Genomic DNA, 22,217 nt, shown 5'->3' with positions numbered 1-22,217 from the left:
TTTAAAATTAAATTATTAAAAAGAAGAAAAAAGACCTTTTAGGTTTTTAAGACCTTTAAATTGTATTATTCAATAAAAAACGATCCTTTCAATATAGACATTATTGAATTAAAAAATAAAAATACATAATTTATTGCTTCAAAAATAAACTGAACAAACATTTAATATTCTAATGACGCTGATAAACTTACATACAATGGATCAACATTTGTATGATTTTGGATTTTATTTTCTATGTTTGACGCTGGAACATCTAACTTCCAGAATACATTCGCGCAAGCGCAGTTATCAGGTGACTCAATGGCGATATGTATGCTGGGAAATGTAGTTGTTTCAACAATTACCCAAAATTCCACAGGACTCTGTAAACAGCAGGCGGGCAAATAGGAAATTAGCAACATGCGCGGAAACCTTCTGCACACTTAGCATCATATTACGACTCACATATTACCTTTAGTACATTTATTTTTTTTATTTTAAACCTCAATTTATGCTCCGCTAACCGCCAGTGTTGTGTGTAGCATTTAGTTTGAAGGCTAACAGTAGCTAGCATGCGTGTTGAGATGTTGAGAGACTCCATGCGTATCTGAAGAAGTCGTTTTGAGTCTTACCGTTGTGAATGAATGTCGCCTGAGAAATAATGTCTGGGTTTAACTTTGGATCCGGGGCTCTTGGTACCGCCAACGCCGGTGGAGGATTTGCATTCGGGACTGCTACAAGGTGAGGAACCACTAGCCGAATGAGCTAAAGTTAGCATAGCATAGTTGACGTTAGCATTAGTTATAATCGACATGTATGCTGCAGATATAACGTGATTAAAACTGTTTATTTCACGTAAAATATAATAAATTGTGTTATTGCGTGTTTTAAATGTGGAAATAATAAATAATTGTAATGTTATTCAGCGTTGAGTGCATCATTTCGTTAGCGCTCAAATGGATTATACGTTAGTACAAAACTCAATATTGTTGTATTTCTTTCTTTCAGTGCACCTGCTGCCAGTACTGGTGGCTTCTCCTTTGGAAGTGCTCTGGGTGCAGCAGCAGCAGCCGCTCCTGTACCCACAGCTAGTGCCGCACCATCACTTGGTCTAGGAGGAAACCTGTTTGGTCAAAAGCCCACTGGTGGGTTTTCTTTCAACACACCTGCTGCAGGTATGTTGAGAAAAGCCAAAGCTATGTTCATAAAGATATACGAGGTAATATCTATCCCTTGCAGGTGCTACAGCACCAGCTGCTGGTCTTACATTAGGTATGTTAACTGAAATTAGTTGCAACATTTACCTACTCAAGCAGGATTTTTTGTTAATGTAGCTTCAAACTCTTTCTCAGGTACACCTGCATCAACCGCTGCAACAGCTGGCTTCGGTCTGGGCTTTGGTAAACCCACTGGATCAGCAGCACCCTTCTCACTCACCACCTCCACGGCCAACGCTGCGGCCTCAGCCCCTGCAGCAGGTTTGACCTTTGGGTCGGTTCTGAACTCGACTGTGCCGCAACAGCCAGTGGCCACAGGATTCACCCTCAATCTTGGTGGACCTACGGTCTCGTCAGCAGCTGCCACTGTTCCATCACTAGGCGGAGGCCTTTTCTCCAACAGCTTATCTAATGGTAAAAATGAGCTTTGTGCTATGATTAAATGTTTATTTAAGCATTTGGAAAATCAGTTTTTTGACAATTTAGAGTTGTCATCACAGGGTTAAAGGGGACAGTATTGTATCTTTAAAAATGTTGATTCCATATATTCAAAAGTATTTTACAAAGCAAAACGGTTCGGAATACATTTGTAATGTTGGGTTCTGTCTTTTTTACTTTAAGCTGTAGGTTTGGGTACAACTGTACTTGGTGGAGGAGGGTTGGCTCTTGGCTCGTTGTTGTCGTCGACGTCTGCAGCCGCATCAACAGCCCCGGCTGCCAGTGTTGGCTTGGGTGGAGTTGATTTTACCACCTCCTCCGAAAATAAGAGTGATCCATCATCTGGAGTAAATGCTCTGTAAGTGTATTTGATGCTTCGTTATCACTGCGTCCTGGTGCTATGTATCTAATAAAAGTATCCAAAGGCTAAAATAAATCTTCTCTTTTCATCCAGAGACAGTAAAGCCCTAAAAGATGACAACCTTCCCCAAGTGATTTGTCAGGATGTGGAAAACTTTCAGTAAGTGTTTATTTGTGTGTTTTAATTGTGAGGAAATGTCTTTTCTTTGTAAAGTGTTAAACCGTTCTCTGGTTCTTTTAAGCTTTCTTGATAATTCAGTTTTCTTTTTTCTCGCCTAGAAAATTTGTGAAGGAGCAGAAGCAGGTCCAAGAGGACATTAGCAGGATGTCCTCAAAGGCTATTTCTAAAGTCCAGGATGACATCAAGACTTTAAAACAGCTACTGTCTGTCAGCGCCAGTGGTTTACAGCGCCAGGCTCTGGCCATTGATAAACTGAAGATGGAGACAGCACAGGTACATTTTAATCAGTAATAGCAAACATTTTATATCTGAACAAGCTCTTAATAATGTATGTGTATTAAAGACAAATATAAATATTTAATTTGCCTCTTACTATATTCAAAGTCAATTACATGTTTGTGAAATTGTGTTTCTTATAGGAGTTGAAAAACGCTGACATAGCTCTACGCACTCAAAAGACACCTCCTGGACTTCAGCATGAAAACACAGCTCCATCAGAGTAAGTGTGTTTAATGTATGCGTGATGTCACAAGCAGAGAAAATAACTTTAGGAGGTTAGAGTGCAGATATTTTAAGATTTAGAATTGGTTTGCATGCTAGACGATGCCAACCATTTTGTAAACATTGTTTTCCTTTTTGACCGAAAAACATCTCGTATAACGTCTCTTGTCTTTAATCTGGGTACTGAAGTACTTTGTCTAAACTTGATCCGCTCTTTGTCGTCGCAAAGGTATTTCCATAGCTTGGTGGGTCAATTCGAGGTGCAGTTGCAGCAGTACAGGCAACAGATAGAAGAGCTGGAGAATCATCTTACGACACAGGGCAACGGCTCTCACATCACTCCTCAGGGTAAGAAGTTGCCTGAATGTAGATTTTTTTTCTTCTCATGTTATACTAGAAACCTCATCATTTTAATAAGGACTGTGTATTAATAATGAAAAAAGGCTGTTATATTTATTTCTTGGGCTTGAGTTATTGGTTGTCGGAAGTGTTCCATTCAACCTTGCATCTCTCACAGATTCCTGGTTATTCGTTTTGAACAGTGCACGGGTCAACTACATCAAAGAATACCTGATCCGTTTGTTCACGCCTTAAGCAAAGGCCATTCAAAAGTTTCTATGCACTGCTGTCACAACATTAATTACAAGTAGGTTTAGGACTAAGAGGAATGACTTTGTCTGGCTCTCCTGAGAAAGAATAATTTGTGTCTTCTTTTTTATTCTTAACTGTCTACAAAGAATTTCTTGATTTCTCTTGGATAAATTGTAATTGAGTGACGTCAGTTCACAAGAAAGTAGATTCTGTTATTTGAGGGTCTGTCCTAGCATTGAAGTTTAGATGAACTAGTCCCATGTTTTTTTTTTATTAATCATTTAAGCATTTTAAAATGTTTATTCCAGTCTTTCAACATGTTTTCCTACAGACCTGACAATGGCCATGCAGAAGCTTTACCAAACATTTGTTGCACAGGCAGCACAGCTCCAGTCGACCCATGAGAATGTTAAGGTCAGTACAATGGTATCTATTATGAGTTTATTCAGACATACAGTAGATAAATAGATGGATAGATACAACTTTATTGATCCCTCTGGAGATCTCCGAGCACAGCTCAGCTCACAGCTACACAGCTGAAAGATTCATAAAAAAAAAAGTTTCTTTAAAAAGAAAGTCTAAAGATAAAGGACATTATCACATTTAAGTGTATAAATATGTTAACATATACATTTCTAATGAAAAGCAAGTTTCTTGCCGCTTTACAGGCTTTCTGGTTGCCCCCTGTCGATTAGTTGTATCCATATGTTGGTGCGAGTTTAGTCGACAGTGTGTTTGGAAGCAATGAAAATTGTGTCTATAATTATAGCCTCTTGTAACTATTAAACATTTGACAATGATCTTCATGCCTCTGTTTCAATTCCGTCACAGATTTTGAAACACCAGTACCTTTCTTATCGCCGTGCCTTCCTGGAAGACTCGACTGACATCTTTGAATCCAAGCGCTTGTCTAGCAGGAAGTGGCAGAACACGCCACACATCACAACTGGTCCTGCTCCCTTTTCCAGTGTGCCGAACGCCGCAGCTGTTGCCATGGCAGCCACATTGACACAGCAACAGCAGCCAACTCCAGGTCTGACTGCCTACAAGTTCTAGAAAAGTTCTCCCATCACCTCATTTGAAAATGCAAAATATGATTTTTTTTTTTTTTTTTTTAGAAGGCAAACAAGCAAGACTTGTTTATTGTATGTTAGTGAGATATGACTGAAAATATCTGCTGTTTAGAAATAAGAGTAGAACTTTCACAGGAAGTCTTTTCATTGCCTTACCCTCTTTGCTCTGAATCAAGCGCTCAACACTAATACTACATTTCATCACCTTTTGCTTTCTTGCTTTTAGGTTTTTAAATGAGCTTCTGCTTTTAACTAAATATTGTGAACGCCTTGAGCAGTATTTCTACCACATGTTCTGTAACTTGCATGTCGGAAACAAATTCTCCTCAGAAAACTGGGTTACATTAATGCACTTGAGATTCGAACCACCAACCTCGCTGCTATGCTTGCTCTATGCTACTAGTCTATTTTTTTAATTGTTGGTCTGGTTCGTCGCCAAATCTGTTGAAGTCAGTATTATCGTTAAACTGCAGTCAAGACAGTGTTAGGAAGCATTTATTAAACCTCGATTAGCTCTTTTAATTCTGTCTTTTATTTTGAAAGTTGTCTGGTAGTTGAACTAGCAAAGTCATGAGATCATAAACAAAATGCAAGGATTGTTGAGTTAAACTGTTTATTCCCATAAAATAAATCTTATGTCGATGGTTAGTTCAAAGTTGATGAGTTAACTTTTAATACATGAATAAACGTGATCATTATTCCAGTGGAGACCAAGTGTGATTTAAACCTATTGATCACACGTCTGCATTGAAGAGTGCATAAAAGTGTTAAAATAAAAGCTCCTGTGTTTGCAGTACATAGGACATTGAAACTGTGTCCACACTGCTAGAGATCAATATAGCTTCTGTGGATTCCACTGGAACCATCAAATTCATTTAAAGCTATTTTTAATAAATGATTGCTGCTACTCCATTACATTTAGGCACCAACTTATTGTTATCGTGCGGTGGAATGTTATTTTGAGATTGGTAGAAAGGTGTGAAAAGAGCAATATTTTATTAGGCGGACCATAAACGAGACCAGAGGTTTACAAGAGTCGCTGAAACTTGAGCTCACAACGTGTGTTTCTACTAATTACACCAAGACTGTTAGACCAACATGAAATAAAATGTGAATGTTTTGTTGATTAGTTACGGATGGAAACTGACAACAAGTGAAGACCTCAACTCCAAATCAAAGTGATACTAATTATCAGTGAATGTATAAAACTGTAAAGTATCGGTCGGAGGTAGTCGACACTGTAATCATTACCTTTTGTAGAAAACATTTAATGTATGTATTTGGTATAATTTTAATATCGTATTCAGAATGTATTTGAATAATTTTTACATGGAACTTAAAGCTTTGATTCGGAAATGTGCCAATCGTTAAAAGGTTGCCGTTCAAAAGCCTCAGGAAGAAAACGAGGGGAACTTCTTATTTCAATGAAAAAATCTTTCCAGTGTGTGTTTTTTAATTTTAACATTCAAGGTTGAAAATTCCAAAAACAATCCTCAAATCTTTTATTTTAAAAGCTGTTTTCTCTCATGGGAGTGAAGTACGTGAAGACACTATATTTTAAACACAAGGGCCTTCTTTAGAAAAATACCTTAATATAGAATTGAATCTGTAAATATTGTACTAAATAATTCTTTATCCATTTAAAAACTATAAGAGTGCCAAAAAAACAGCTTCTGAAATGTGTGTATTTGTGTGGTTTTGAAGCTTGAATTACACGTTAATTAATTCTACTGCGCCTTAGATTTTGTGTGAATATATATCTGAATAGCGTAGCACCAAAGTTGTTATTGTGGCAAAGACACTGCACTTTGGTTCCTCTTCAAATTTGCCTTAGTGTGTAGTTGCCGTTTTTAAAACCTTCTTGCTTTCAATCTCTTTTGATTTCTGCAATTTGACGCTTAAATTATTTTTAAAACCAATGATTTTTTGTAGAAGTTTAGTTTCCTCGTCATCTTAGTCACTACATAACGGTAGGGAGTTGATAATTATTTATTTATTGCACTTTCCTACTGTAGTAACTAAAGGTGGTCCTGGACACCCGAATCATTCGTAAAGGATGAAAAGGTCGGCGGGGATTTTGAATCTTAGTAATGCACATGTGGACCTAGTGATGGTCTGTGTCATCCAAGTGACGAGCGATGAGTTACTCACAGTATTATTAGAAAAACGCTTGCTTCGTTCATGGCATGATCCTTTATTATTAATAAATAAAATCAACTACAAAATAGGAATAACTATAAAAAATGTACTTGGAATGTCAGGGTTTGAATCATTTTGGAAGCTACATTTCTGCAGGAGCGAAAATAAACATCAACAACCAACAGAGGAATAAAACTTTATCATTTCCACTGCTCAAATCCAATAGATCTTCACTTCACATTTGGCCCGTCATGGGCACAAGGAGGGACGTGAATGTCCAACTCGAAACTACCTTCTCTTTTGTAATGCGAGCGTAGACTGTTACCTGTTCTCTCTCCGAACTGCCTGTTGATGCCTGACGGGTGGGATTGTAACTTGCTGCAGTTTGTTTTGGGAATTCTCCTATCGTCAGACATTTGTTCTTCGTCAGCAAAAATGTTCTGTGTTCACCTTGTGTAACATATTTTAAGTGGGACATCTCTGAAGGTTTTCTATGAGTACGCAAAAAGTGTTAAAATATAACACCTCACACAGCAGATCTTTATATGAAGTGATTTTTTTTTTTTTTCTGTAGACGAGTGTGTTTGAATATATTTAACTAATCCCTGATGATACCTAATATTTAATAATTTGTGCCTTTCTTTTTATCTATATTTAAAGTTTGTGTGTGATTTTTATTTTTTCTTTATTTTTTGCTGATTCACTCTCAAACTTGTCAAATTAGCGATCACAAATCAGCACATTTGCTCTGAATCATTTGTGTTGGAATGTATGTGCATATGAAATTGACAATAAATCTGGTTTTAAAGAGAGAAACATTTGTCCTGGTTTCTTTTAAAATATGGTTTGAATTGAAAATTAAATCCTACTATGATACAAATTAAAGACAAGTTTGGGAGTGAATGAAAACAAAGCCATTCATGGTGTTTTGAAATGACACTAAATAGAATTCTTTCATTTCTTATCTTCTAATTACACTTCCACTCATTTAAAAGAGAGTAAAAGTGTATCCTCTCTGTGTCGTAGGGAGCCAGGCACCCTTGGGGGTAGGGTTCGGAAACCCCTTTGCCTCAGCCATGGGCACTAGTCTGGGCTCCTCTGCTCTGGGAGGTATTACCCATTTTGTTCTTTACAAACTCCCTTGTGCACCTTCATGCCCCTTCTTTCCCATGATTCCTAGCACCATAGTGTGTTTGAAAGACGTGTGGTTACGCCACACAAGGCAATAGTTTGATTCAAAAGATCTGAAGGGCGTGTGTGTGTGTGTGTGTGAGTGAGTGGTCTCGTGTCTTCACCTCCATGTCTTGCTTCTGGCCGCGACTACTTCTTCTTCTCAGACTCGTGGTGGGCTTCACTCATTTGCTCTGTTCTTGATCACAGGCTTTGGTGGAGCTCCAGGTTTTGGTGGTGTTGGGGCTGGTGGTTCATCGTTTGGATTTTCCTCGGCCAGTAAGCCCACGGGAGGAAGTCTGAGCGCAGGTATTTGAAACGATTCAAAAACTGAATGTTTTCTCAGCAACAATTTAATGTTGGTCTTAAGAGAAACGAAGAGAGTAGAAAAGGGTGGTGGACTTGAGTGTCGGGTTTGACGTGGGAAGAGTTTTCCTTGATATAGTGGCTGTTGTTTAGTGCACGAAAAAAGGATTATCTTTGATCAGCTCTGGAACAAATGGATTTCTGTGCAGTATAGTGTTGATTTTGTGTTTTGCTTTTTAACTCTTTTTCCTTATCTTTCTTATGAATTCTTATTTCCCTGTTTTCTTCTGCTGTTTTATATTTTCCACGTACACGACACACATTCCTACAGGATCTGATCACTACCTGCTTTCTTGCCTAAGTCTCCCTTTAAAAGATCTTGGAGCCTGAACACCCTTGAATGTGAGCTCAAAAACCTGATGTACTTAAAGCTAGGGGTGTAAGAAAATATCGATATAACGACATATTTTGATATTTTTATTCATGATAGTGTATCGATATTCAAAAGCACTGTATTGATATTTTTTAAATATATATTTATGCGCTGACGTCACTGGCCAGCGTCTGTGAAGCAGCGTCTCACAGCAGTGTCTCTGATTCAGTGGAGATGTGAGCAGAGGTGTAGGGGAGGAGAAATCACTCTACAAGATTTAACACTAACTTTATTAAACATCTAAAGACGCATCACGACAAAGAATATGAGCAGATCGAAGAAACAAAACGAAGCAGTTAGCTTTGCTGTTCTGTAGAGACAAGAGAAACTTTCAGTCTACAAGTTTAGTTTAGTCATCCCTGTTAAACACTTAAGTAAGTAAGTAATATTTATTTATATAGCGCTTTTCCAGACCAGGGTCACAAAGCGCTTAAACAATCAAAACAATACTCAAAAAAGTTTATACTTTAAAGATCAAGATAATACTGAGAACAACACAGGAGTTCGAGAAATTCAAGGAAAAGCCTGAACAAATAAAAACGTCTTAAGATGTTTCTTAAAGGAGTCAGTAGATCCATCAAACACAGAGGGAGAGGAAAATCGTTCCAAAGCTTAGGAGCAACAGCCTGAAAAGATTTCTCTCCTCTGGTCCTGAGCCGTGTGCGAGGAACCATAAGTAGATTCTGATCCACAGACCTCAGAGCCCGAGCTGGGGTGTAAGTCTGGATCAGATCAGTGATCTGTGGAGGAGCCTGACAATGACAGGACAGATCAAATGATTAATAAAATAAATAATGATAATAACTTTAAAATATAGATATATTTAACCTGCGAAATAACATTTTTTTTAAATTAAAATGCTCACTCTCAACTCTCCTCTTCAGATATTTGAAACCTTACCTCAGTTTGAAACTGATTGATTGTAACACTATCATGGAAGCTTCATCAATACATCTTTAACACAGTTTAGTAGTAATGGGTTGATGAGGCAGCTGATGCTGTATCATGATATGGTCTGAAAGGCCACTAGATGTCGCCCTCACTGAAAATGATGCCAGGTTTCATTGAATTAGTAGATCAGAGCCAAAGATTATAAAGTAAACGCTAGCTAGTGGCCTTTTAAAATGAAGACACTGTATTATTACAACCCATCGCCTTCAATTTCAACTGATCAATCAGTTGATTGTCAGTGGGACACATTAAACATTATTAGACATGTATAGTTTTTTCTATCACAGATCAAATGATTTATTTTCCAAGAAATGAAAACCAATAAAATGGCGATAAAAGAATGAAAAAGAAAGGACACACCAGGCTCCAGCAGCTTTTAAAGTGTTTCTGGACTCGTTTTAAAGCAATTATTTGCTGTAAAAGCCAGAAAAAGTGTTGTATCTTTAAAATAAACAATTTAACGTTGTTCCTAAAGTATCGTAATAGACGTCACTTCCTCTCATTACATCCTGTTTTTGTTTTTTTCCTCACCGCAGGTTTTGGAAGCAGCAGCAGCTCAGGCTTCAACTTCAGTAACCCCGGCATCAACCCTTCCGCGGGTCTGACTTTCGGGGTGTCCAACCCTCCTGCCACAGGTTTTGGCACCGCAGGTCAACCCCTGCAGCTCAAGAAGCCCCCTGCTGGGAATAAAAGGGGGAAAAGATAGAACTGGGACGGCTTTTAGTAACTGATGAGTGAAGGTTCTGTAGCCAGCATTGCTCGATATCGGTGTCCCAAGCAGAGCAAAATACTAGGGGATGAAAGAAAATTGCTATATGCTGTTCTCGCTGCCTTATTTGTTATTTGATCGGGCTTGGCTATTTTAAACAACTTAACCACTTGGAACTCACAAATTTGCTCAAATCTCATGACTGACATGTACCAGTGCAAAGCTACATGTTAGCGTTCCCTCCATGTTCACCTGGACCAAATCAAAGGTACTTTCATTAAAACGCCAGATTGATCAAACGTCTTTAGAGCACAACATGCTTTTTGGGATTTATTTTTGGAGGGGTTTGTAATCGGGATTTCTTTTTTTAAGATGTGACCACTATGGGGGTAAAAAAGCAAGACGAAAAAATATTTAGATTTTTAAAATATGCTAGTTTATAAAAAGGCAAATAAACTGAGCTGATAGTGAGTCACCTGTAGTCACGTAGTTGTTTAAGTGTGTCGAAGTGCATGGTTGTGTTCGTTTCCTGGTGTTTCACACTGTCCATCGCAGACCTCGCTTGACTTGACAAGGAAGATTGAAGATGAGCCGAATAATAGAGGACACCGTTTATTTTTCTAAACAGTAAAGCGATAATTTTGGGAGGCGAGATAAACAATCGGCTTCATAATGTGCTTGTTTCTTTGTGCTGTTTTTTGTTTTTCCAAGTTTGAATTCCATCCATATTAAGCACTTTGTAGAGACTGTGCCCAATGAAGATGTCTCGAGGGAGAAATGTCTGATTTATGCTGAACATGGTCCTGAAACGTAGATGCATGAGTGCATCTTCTGCACAATGATTCGTCAGCTCTGTCACGGTTTTGAGCAGTGAGTGAGTTTTCTGTTGTTCAAATGTATATGTCAGCTCACAGATGTCGTAATGTTCTTTTCACATCACAGTCAGTGTATACATGTATTTTCTGGAATCTGTTTCGTAATAAAAAAATCTTTCATACATGCACTGTGGCCTTAAGAAAACATGCATATTTTTCATCAACATGGGATCTGATTACGGATCAATATGTAGCTATTAATATACTTTTGATACCTTTTGATCTGATCTGTGATTAAACTCAGCTGCACGTGACCCAAGTCTGTTGTAGAGAAACTAAGAGATACCACAGAATATTACAGGATAAAATAATCCTTTACTCTCTCACATTAATTTGTCACAGCAGTTCAAAAAAAGAGTTGAACCTAGAAATAAATTAGGGCAAACATACAGTACACATATTTAAAGGTAAACTATAAATGAAAATAAAACAATAATTCAATAAATAAAAATTAAAACAAATATAATTAAATGGAAACAATGATAAATATAACAATAATAAATAGTATGACAAGTGCCAACACTACAAAAGTACATAAAGTGTGGGGAAGTTTTTCATCAATACGGGATCTAATAAAGGATCAATATGTAAGATACTTAATTTAAAAATAATTCGATTATAACTACTTAAATTGTTAAGAGTTCTTCAAATCGATCATAACTGCTTTCTCTTTTATGAACAGAAGGGGGCGAAATCGCGCCTCATCAGACGAGCCAGCGAAGAAGAACGCTGTTGCTACGCGACCCCGCGGCATTACCAAACAAACTCCAAAATTAAATCCAGTTTTCTAAATACGGAAAAGCGAATACAAATCCAGGTAAGCTGAATCTTTTTTCTGTTGTATTTATATGAGAGAAAGTTATTGTTATGGTCACTGATGTTGTCATTATGTCACATCAACGTATGTTTTCTAACCTGAAGTCACTGCTTTCATGTCCATTTCTGCGTCTTTAAACCAAAGTGATTTCTCGATATTGTATTCGTGATGTTCACGAATCCATATTTCATCTCCCGGAGTTTATTAATGGGTGTCACTCGGTTTGTTTGTGAACGTCATTGTGCGGCAGCCATGCCTCTCCCGGACACCATCTACTGCTCCGAGCAAATCAACGTCCCTCCAGGACTCACGGACATCCTGAAGAACTTCACCAAGGCGGCTATCCGGGCTCAGCCCTCAGACCTCCTGTGCTGGTCTGCAGAGTGAGTGTGGACTCTGGCACTGACCAGTTCCATATGAGCTTCTGAGTGTGATAAATAACGTGTGCTTTATAACTTTATAACTTTATACTAAAACTAGAAATGGTCCATTGATGATTATTCTACTTCAAAGTGCAGTTAAAGTTCACTGGTTCATTGAAAAGAACACAAACCACATGTACATTTAAGAAGATGAAATGAAGGATCTACTGTAAATACAGCTTATTCTAAGTCTTCAAGTCTTGTTTTCCCTGAAGATGTATTTATTTTATAAGGACCCACAATAGAAGAACATCTTGTACACACCTACTACAGTGAGGGCCGATCATGCTTAAAGAAAATCACTATGGACAACATCTGGAAAACATTATATATCATAAGCTTTTGATAAGTCCTTAAACCTAATGATTACCTTTGCAAAAATGCTATCCTTTCCTCACAAAGGTCAGTGTTTTTATATATATATTTATTTAGTTCCTTTCTTACTTCTCTTTCGCTGTTTATTTTTGATAAACATACAATATAAATCATTACAACAAGTTACAGAAGATTTTGGTTTGAGTGTTTAAATATTATAAACATTAAAAAAAAACGTTATCTGTTATCTGTTAAAAAATGCTAGCTTCATAGTTTTGATCTGATCTGTGATTAAACTCAGCTGCACGTGACCCAAGTTTGTTGTAGAGAAACAAAAAGGTACCACAGAATATTACAGGATAAAATAATCCTTTATTCTTCTACATTGATTTGTCACAGCAGTTGAAAAAAAAAAAAAGTTTAACATACAAACACATTAGGTTAAACATACACATATTTAAAGGTAAAATATAAATGAAAATAAAACCAATTAATAAAAATAATAATACAAATCTAATTAAATGGAAACAATGATAAATATTACAACAATAATAACTAGTATCACAAGTACATACGTGTGGGGAAGGATTTTAAGGGGACACAATTCAAGATCTTGACTCTGGATTGTTATCCATCAGATATTTCAGAACGCTGTCTACAGGGAAAGTGCCAGACAGTGATGGACTGGCGATGAAAGGAACCTCGAACACAAACCTCACTCCAGCTCTCCTCAAGACTCTGCACACACAGGTGAGTTCTTCTCAAACTGTAACCAATGTTTTAGATATTATTACTTTGTATTTACACCACAGTGACTTTAAACGCATCATCACAGCGAGAGAGTCTGGATTGAATCCCACTTCAGATGCTTGTTTTTAGGATCAGATTCCACTTCTTGTCTCTTCAACACTGGATTGAATAAAGAAAAAGATGATTGTTGTCGATGTTAACCTGAATCTATCTGAACCAATGTTGTCTTCCAGTTGTCATCAGGACAGAAGTGCAACAGAGAGCAGCTGCAGAAGAGCTGGACGGATCTGTGTCTCTCCGAGGACCAGCTGGGGACACTCGTGTCTCTCGGCAGCTTCGGCTCTGACATCGACTGGCTGGACTTCTTCGCTCTGGGCTGCAGTTCTCTGGGCGGGGTGAGATGTCAGATCAAGCGTGACCTCCACACAGCTGGGAACCATCAACCTTGTCCTCTATCTTCTCACGTCAAGTTCTGAAAAAAAGTTTCCCTACTTGTGCTCCACGACAATATGGTGTAAAATATAGACTTAATCCAGATGTTTAATATCACCTTCCAGGTGATGTCTGGACTGACATGCTTTGTCACTTATCCGCCACTTGAGGGCACTATTTCTCTCTCTCATAACAGAACCAGAACCGTCCTGAATGCGTGAATTTAAGCTCAACAATGTGTCACATTTGTGACTAAAACTGCAGCTTTTTGTCTGAGAAAGAGGATCTCGTGAACCTTGAATTCTCTTCTGTTGATTTAAGGGACATGGTCGTCCTCTGTTGTCCTCACAGATGAAGACGAGCCTTCACTCGTGGAGCATATCTTGACCTTGACCTCCATCCCACAAGGGCTCATGATGTTGCATGTCTTTTTATCAACTCCCTCTGCAGACCTTGTTGATGTCCCTGAAGGTCGCCTGTGAGATCCTGACCAGAGATGAAGACGGTGGTCCTGCCAGCATCGCCTTCGGAACGTTTGCCAGGTTGTACACCTACCTGGCTAAACTGGACGGCGACATTCCGCAGGACCAAATGGAAAACTTTACATCCATCTTGAAATCAAAAGCGTAAGTTATTTTGCTTATTTTTTAATTAATTTAATTTTTAGGTCTTGTCTGGACTTTGGTGCCCGATTCGTAACACGACAAGACCAATAGTTTTAACCCCAAAAAAAACCTTTTAGTCTTATGCCTTTAAGCTCTCGGATAAATAAGATTCCCTCTGTTGTAAAAGCATATGTCGCCCCTGTTGTGCACGACACTGCTGGTGCAGTCGAGTTCACAAACCTCTAACTCAGCACGAGCCAGGAAGAGGGACCAGCAAGGCAAGTCAGGAAGGAAGGAAATTAAATAATGTTTATTTTACAAGGAGTCTCGTGAGTCTCCCTTAAATAAATCATTGTCTTAATTCCATTAACCCGGAAATGTACTGATATTTAATTATAACCCGTATTAGGACTCATTTATGCTCTTAAAAAAAAAGAGAAGCTTGAGGTGCAAAAAAATGCTTTCCTTTCCTCACAAAGGTCAGTGTTTATATATATATATATATATATATATATATATATATATATATATATATATATATATATATTTTATTTCATTTCCTTTCTTACTTCTCTTTAGCTGTTTATTTTTGATATACATACAATATATATCATTAAGGTAAGGTAGGTAAAACTTTATTGATCCCTCAGGAGGTCTCCTTCGGGAAATTGTTTAAACTAGTTACAAACAAGTTGAATTGTGAAATATATTTTTATATATATATATATATATATATATATATATATATATATATATATAAATAACATTTATTTTGACAATCTAACCATTTCTTGTTTTAATCAACTTTTTTAGTGATATAACATTTCCCAAATAAAAACAATTTTATTAAAAGATCACTGATCAAATTACATTGTTTATACTTGAGAAATATCCAACTAAATTACATCATTGCATCTTTAAAATAGAAAAAGCAATAGAACTTATTTATTTTGAGAGAAAGCAAACAACTAATAAATAATGTTACAACAATAATATGTTATTTTATAAAATGATGGACATTATTCATCATAATTATGAGCTGCAAAAGAAGATGGTTATCTTAAATATTTAGAATGATTATGTTTATCTTTTTATTAAATATAACAATATTTAAAAACATATATTTAAAGATGGCCCTTTTGTCACTGTTATATTAGGTCTTGCAGAATTTCTTTTCTCATTAAAAAACCAATTAACTTTTCCTGAATTCAGTTTATTTAAATGGAATAATATCATCTTATCCATTGTGTAATCTCCGAGTCAAGGTGAACCGAAAGTCTAATGTGTTTGTGGTATCCCTTGTGTTGTCTCCGGGTCAAGGTGAACAAACTCACTGGCTTCCATACATACATATGCAGTCGTGGAGGTTGTTCACCTTGACCCTAAGACAACACAAGGGATACCAAAAACACATTTGTTTTCAGGCCTTTGGGTCATCTTGACCCAGAGATAACACAACCTTAATCATCTCTATTCTTGTCAATATTACTTTTTGTGCCATTTTTCTTCCTGTAAACTCGGACAGCGTGAGCTGCTCTTCCAATCTAGAACATTATTCATGGTTCAGATAGAAGATACATTTGTGTGTCGCCTCATTTACAAAAGGCATGTTTCTTGTGTAGCACAGCTGTTCAAAATGAAAGCGAACCCAGGTAGAAAATGCTGACACAGATTCTTAGGATGATAAACACACACAAACACACACACACACACACATTACTTGTTGAATCAGCTGCATAACTGCTTATTTACCTTAACCACACACACACACACAAGCTTGACATTGTACCACAAATGAGACCATAGACGATCAGTGGAGATATCAACACACGCGTCACACAAACACTACACAGTGTTCACTGCAGTTCTTTAGTCACATGACACACACTGAGCTGTGTCCGCATGTGTTTTTGTTTGCTGAACAGGAAACACATCAGTGGGAATTCACCGGTGAAACACAGTTGTCATTGTTTTGGAGCAGACACACACCCACACACACACACGCACACATCCCCCCCGCCACACACACACACACACACACACACACACAAACACACACACACTCTAGAACTATTTGAATTGACTACCACTGGTCCTACCATTCATTACATAAAACTAATATTCATTTCTAATGAGGCTTCCGTCAAACTAATGAAAAGAGCCGTCGCTCCAGACTTTTCTATTCTTGACTCGTAGAGTGAACATTTCACCTGCTTCCTGCCAAGCGTCATGTTCTCAAGTTAGAAAAATGCTGAGGCTACACTTCTGCCACTCCACACCTGAATATGAATCCAGTGGGAGGTGAAGGATTTGGTTCGAACTGTTCAGTCACCAAAACTTAACTGTCTAACTTGACGGCGGCCATTTTGACAATAGCACCGTGACCTTCTTGAGGTCAGAGAACGAGACTGATTATTTTTAAATGTTTTTAATGTACAACTAACATTTATTTATTAATTTAATAATTAATTTTTGTTTTTTATTTTCACTAAAACTATCATTTTAGTTCTATGTTATACTGTCTTAGCGCAACCCTTGTGTTGTCTCAGGGTCAAGGTGAACCATTTCCACCACTGCATATGTATTTCACCTTGACTCAAGAGACAACACAAGGGATACCACAAACGCATTTGTTTTTCGGGCCTCCGGTTCACCTTGAACCAGAGGTAACACAGTGGTTAATCACGTGTAGTTTTGGAAATAAAATAATGCTACAGTGAAGGATTGATCATTGATATTTATTAAAGTGTAAACACAATTTTATTATTTATTTATTAATTTTATTTTATAGATACTTTCTTCTGTTGTGTCACAACATTTCTTTAGAATAAAATGTATTTGTGACGGTGTTTGAGTCCTCCGTTCATCTGGACCCAGAGACAACACAAGGGATACCACAAACACTTTTGTTTCATGCCTTTAGGTCACGTTGACCCTCAGATAACACAAGGGTTAACATTATACGAGGGTCTTTCGTTTTATCGGTTGAACTTTCTATTTTTTTGCTCGTCCGATGACACATTCCCTAACTGGGAAAATACCATGAAGTCATTTCAAGATGTCATGATTTTGGAACACTCGCTTCCAGCTGGGTCTTGCAACACAACCCCCATCGTTTCTTCATCGTCTCCCGGGACACACTGGATGTTTTGGAGCGGTGAAGGCTGGACTCAAAATAATCTCCTGCAGTGTTGCATATTGTGTAACGTACGACGGTTTGAGGGTTGGGTTGAAGGAAAGCGTGATTCATGCTGGACTTCAAGGACACACAGATCTCTTATCTAATCAACCATTGTGGCCTGTAGCTGACGACTTTCTTCAAGCGAAGTTCTTTAACCGATTAAAAAATGTATTTAATTGTAAGTAAATTGAATTATAATAGCCATTTATATCATTTATGATAAATACTTTCAAATACGTTAAGTCTTGGGTGTTCACGGTGGTGTAGTGGTTAACGGGACCTAGCTTAAAAGGGATCCTGTTATTCATTCCCAAAGGTGTTTATTGAGGTTTTCACTTTGTGCGAGAAGCATTGTGCTCGCTTTAGTGGCGCTCTGGTGGTGGAGGGTTCTGACGGGGGAAGTTCAGCTCCACAATGAATCGTTGACAGATTAATTGGGCTGGTTCAGGTGCGGCCCAACTGTCGGATGTGAAATGTTCCTCGCACCGGGAGAGTGTGTTAATTCCCGTCTCGGTTTTGAGCAAAAATAAAATGTTTGAACTCAAATGTCAGGTTAGGAAACTGACTTAGATCTTAAACTAAAAAGAACCGATATTAGAACAAACAAAGTCACAGCAATTTACTTGTACAAGGAGAGAGCAAATACAGAACATACATTAGTATGGTCCAATTTCTCTCTCTATGTCTGAAGCAGGAACTGTTTCTGTTGCATGGTTCTGCCCTATTGTGAGTTATAAATACACACCGGAGACAGGAACAAAGTTCACAGGGTCACCCCCCCCTCCACTCTGTTTCCGGCTCAAACAGAGAGTTGATTGAAACACAAGCAACAGTTGAATGTGTCACTATGTTGTGATAACACTGTTGGGTTCACTAGAAAAGCAGCAGGTTCTGCATCTGAGCTATTAAATGGTATAATATGAGCCTAGTGTAAGAATATTGTGGTGTTACTCACAGTCTCCAGCTGCCGCTTCAGTTCGTCATAGAGATTTTCATGTTGTTCCCACTTACGCTCACGTCCCTCCGTTTTCGTCACGTCCTCCCAAATTACCGACACCGAGCAGTCGATCTTTTCATCTTTACAGCCTCGTGTGCCACTTAGACATCTTAGTCGGATCACCTCTCCAGAAGCAACGAGTCGTCCGCGACCAGATATAGGCTCAGGTTGAAGGAGCTCATTCTCGTCTTCTTGTAGACGGCGTTTACGTGGAGTGACTCTTGAGGTGAACATCTCCCTCATCTTGATTTAGTGGAGCACTTTTGTAACCACCTCACTCTCGAAACGATATTTAACATCGAACATTGAGGAGGACGATGTTAATATGAGTCAATGAAAATGTACTTTTTTATCAAATACGGTTGATAAACACCAGTAAATATATAAATATATAAATATCTTCTGTGTTTCAGTGATCTCCAACAGGGGATGATCAAGGTCGATGACTTCATCAATCTTGAGATCAGCGACCTGAAACCCCCTGATCAATCAGAATCTTCAAGAGAAGTGAAAGTTGAAGTGAAAGTTGAAGACGAGCAAGACATTTGAAAAAGGTTCACTCTTTTTGAACTTTTTGAAACTGTGTCATTATTTTCAGAGTCCACTAGTCGGCGGTCTCTGCGCTATTTTCTTTTGTTTTGAACAACTATTCTAATGAAACATATTTTTTTAAACTGATGGCGCCACCTTCTGACCTCTAAACAATATAACACTGTTACATGAAGCTTCATCAGCACATCATTACTTAACATTTGACAGATTTAGTCTCTTTTGAAGCTCAACAATGTGCTGGAGATGTTTCTACAGGCACAGGGAGCAGCTTAGAAAAGAGGAAATATATCCAGCCTTTTTAAAAACTGCTAAAAAATTGCTTGTTTCAAATGTTTTGCTAAACATGTTGGCAGTTTTCAACTCCATGATTCAACTACTGAGAAACAAGGGTGGAGAAAATAATCTTGTCCAAGATGATCTCAACTGTTTTCCATCGTGGTGAACACTCTTCTAGCTGTTAATGACTGACTTTGATTTCCAAAATATACATTTTAAAATCGATATGAAAATGTTTTTTCTCTGGGTTTGTTTATGAACTGTAACATACTTTATGTGCAACACATTATGATTGTTGGTTTCCGGTGAATTCTTTTATTCATTATACTGAATGTATTTTGACTTTTAATGTATCTGTTTACCATGTTTTTTATGGAACTGCCTTCATCCCAATATTCTGGGATTTAATCATTTAAAAATAATAAATATTTCTTTTGTTAAAAGTGTTTTTTTTAATTAAAACGTTGGATGTCAGACTGACACATAATACTTATGTTATTTCGATTCTGTCTCCCAAAAGTGCGAAAAGACACTTACAGCCAGAGGCAATTGTTAATATTATTGTGCTATAAAGATGTTTCTGATTTCTGAACACGTTGAATCAGAGAAAATGATACAAAAAAACTCAAAACTGTGTTACGTGGCCTGGTAACCATTTATGTCAGAACAGACACTGAGTGCTGATTTAAGTTTGTCTTAAATTGTTCTAGAACCTCTTTTATACTCATCAGTATGTTTCTTTTTGCACAAAACTCTCATTTAATAAATATATTTACATTAGAAAATACGCGTAAGCCCCGCCCACTTAAAATGCGCTGAGAAAAAGTCACATCCAAGCAACCACGCCCACTCTGCTCTGATTGGTCACAAAAGTTGCATTCAGGACTCACGTCAATTTCAAACTCACTCCTGAAACTCCCGTTTTGAACCTTAAAAATGAATAATAAAAATAAGGTTTGCTGCTTAATGTACACATTACAGAAACACCTAAAGGCAGAAGTAACTCTCACCATGTTTACATAAATATTTATTTTGTTTCACGATTAACATGTAGGTACTTAACTGATTTAGGGCTTCAAGAGGAGGACACCTCCACCAGAGTGACCTCGGATTTTGAATTTAAGCCGTAGTCTGTTTGGCGATATTTCAGACGGGAGAGAAATTTATTAAATAATAACTTTAAAACAGAGCAACGTCATGATGAATGACCTACTGAATTTTGAAGAGGACGACTTCAACATTTACAACAAATGTGAGGAGAGTTGGGTTTTCACATTAGGTCCCCTTTTATTAAGCTGATTAACTCATTTGTATTTCTATTATTGAATAGTGATTTTCCTTTTAGCTCTGCTGAACAGCAAAAGTGCACAGCTCTTCCAGCCCCGGCTGAGAACCATCAATCTATCACCACAGTTGCTCCGGCAACTCCTGTGCATGTTTGATACAAGACATTGTTATATTCACATGAAATCACAGGTTTGTAAATAAACCTGTGATTTACCGAAAACACATTACATTCAAAACAAGGACTAACCACTCAATCCAGACATACAAAGGCGAACATCTTGTCCTGAAAAAAGTCTGATTATAAATGAACTTAATTTGACTTCATGTTTTATAAACAGAAGTGAAGCTGCAAAAAGAAAAGAAATTAGGGGCTAATCGTGGTTAATTAAAGCGAGTGCAGTCGTGTGTTTGGATTAGAGACTTGATTAAGTCCGTCCTCTTCCGCTCGCAGCAGAATTAAAATGTTGTCGGTCTGAATCTCAACCCACCGGTCTCTTATAATGACTCATGAAAAGAATGATAAATGTCCAATGAATTATTGATCAGAGATTTACACTCATTAGAGCGAAGCGAAAAAGTGGAAAAACCTTTAAAAAAAAAAAATTGCGGATGATCCTTCAGCGCCGGGCGCACAACAGTCGGGTGTTTGTGTGTCGAGCACCGGCTCACAGGGGATCTTTGTGCTTCAAGTCTGAAGCTGGAGAGACCACAGTGTGTTTGGAGTGTGATGGCTGTTTGTGGTTCAAGGTCAATAAAGTCATGAATGTTTGGGCTTGTCTCACCCGAGCACAAGCTGTTGACTCATGAGGCAGCTCTCGGGAGGAAGACGTGAACCGATATGTTTTTTGTTTGTGTTGACTTGATGCAAAAACGGGCCAAAAAATGAGCCACAGTTTGGAGGATTTTTCTTAATTATAGGAAAAGGGATCAAAGCTTTATCGCAAGATTCTACTTCAGCAAACACCTGGTTTACTGATACCTCCTCTGAAACACTTTTTTATATACAGAAAGTAAGTAAGTAATTTGTATTTATATAGCGCTTTTCCAGACCAGGGTCACAAAGCGCTTAAACAATCAAAACAATATTCAATAAAATATATACTTTAAATGTCAAGATAATACTGAGAACAACACAGGAGTTCTAGAAAATTTAGGCATAAAATGTCTTAAGATGTTTCTTGAAGGAGTCAGTAGATCATCAAACACAGAGAGAGAGGAAGATCGTTCCAAAGCTTAGGAGCAACAGTCTGGAAGGATTTCTCTCCTCTGGTCAAGAAGCGTGTTCAGGAACCATCAGTAGATTCTGATCCACAGACCTAAGAACCCGAGATGGGGTGTAAGGCTGGATCAGATCACTGATGTAAGGTCTGACCATGAATAGATCTGAAAGTAAGAACCAGAATTTTAAAATGAAACTGGCAGCCAATGCAGAGTTTTAAGGATCGGAGAAATGTGAGTTCTTCTACTTGAGCGGGTCAGAATTCTCGACAGATCCGTCTATCATCATCATAAACATCTGGTTTCTTTTTTTGCAAGTAGCATTTAATTTCATTTTCGTAGTTTTTCAGTTCTAGGAGAGAAAAGATGCAATTCCTTTCACGAGATTAAACAAACTGGACAGAAATCTCCAGCTTGTGTTCATTCTCTGAGGTCCTCCAAA

General features: G+C 37.7%; 2 protein-coding genes across 6 annotated transcripts; both read left to right on the top strand.

Annotated features, from left to right (window-relative positions):
• The first annotated feature begins 366 nt into the window (after positions 1 to 366).
• nup58 (nucleoporin 58) lies at positions 367 to 11,050 on the top strand. Of its 4 annotated transcripts, XM_087789079.1 has the most exons (14): positions 367 to 720; positions 988 to 1,154; positions 1,219 to 1,251; positions 1,332 to 1,610; positions 1,818 to 1,992; positions 2,089 to 2,154; positions 2,274 to 2,448; positions 2,595 to 2,674; positions 2,906 to 3,024; positions 3,599 to 3,681; positions 4,099 to 4,300; positions 7,506 to 7,589; positions 7,860 to 7,958; positions 9,876 to 11,050. In XM_087789079.1, the coding sequence occupies exons 1-14, from the start codon at positions 641 to 643 to the stop codon at positions 10,043 to 10,045; spliced, it is 1,812 nt and encodes a 603-aa protein (XP_087645205.1). In that variant the 5' UTR covers positions 367 to 640; the 3' UTR covers positions 10,046 to 11,050. The 4 variants fall into 4 exon arrangements, with proteins under 4 accessions (XP_087645205.1, XP_087645206.1, XP_087645207.1 ...); XM_087789080.1 differs by lacking the exon at positions 7,506 to 7,589; XM_087789081.1 differs by lacking the exon at positions 7,860 to 7,958.
• A 611-nt stretch (positions 11,051 to 11,661) lies between these two features.
• Positions 11,662 to 19,686, top strand: ropn1l (rhophilin associated tail protein 1-like). Of its 2 annotated transcripts, XM_087788103.1 has the most exons (6): positions 11,662 to 11,740; positions 11,991 to 12,123; positions 13,116 to 13,227; positions 13,461 to 13,622; positions 14,110 to 14,285; positions 18,856 to 19,686. In XM_087788103.1, exons 2-6 carry the CDS (start codon positions 11,993 to 11,995, stop codon positions 18,989 to 18,991), a joined length of 717 nt encoding a protein of 238 aa, XP_087644229.1. In that variant the 5' UTR covers positions 11,662 to 11,740; positions 11,991 to 11,992; the 3' UTR covers positions 18,992 to 19,686. The 2 variants fall into 2 exon arrangements, with proteins under 2 accessions (XP_087644229.1, XP_087644228.1); XM_087788102.1 differs by lacking the exon at positions 11,662 to 11,740 and having other exon boundaries at positions 11,815 to 12,123; positions 18,856 to 19,685.
• The last annotated feature ends 2,531 nt before the right edge of the window (positions 19,687 to 22,217 follow it).

The sequence above is a fragment of the Callionymus lyra genome, chromosome 4, assembly GCF_982586985.1.
Source record: "Callionymus lyra chromosome 4, fCalLyr1.hap1.1, whole genome shotgun sequence".
In the NCBI taxonomy this organism is placed as follows: domain Eukaryota; kingdom Metazoa; phylum Chordata; class Actinopteri; order Syngnathiformes; family Callionymidae; genus Callionymus; species Callionymus lyra.
The sequence above is the reverse complement of the archived record's forward strand: the minus strand, read 5'-3'. Positions and strand labels throughout refer to the sequence as shown.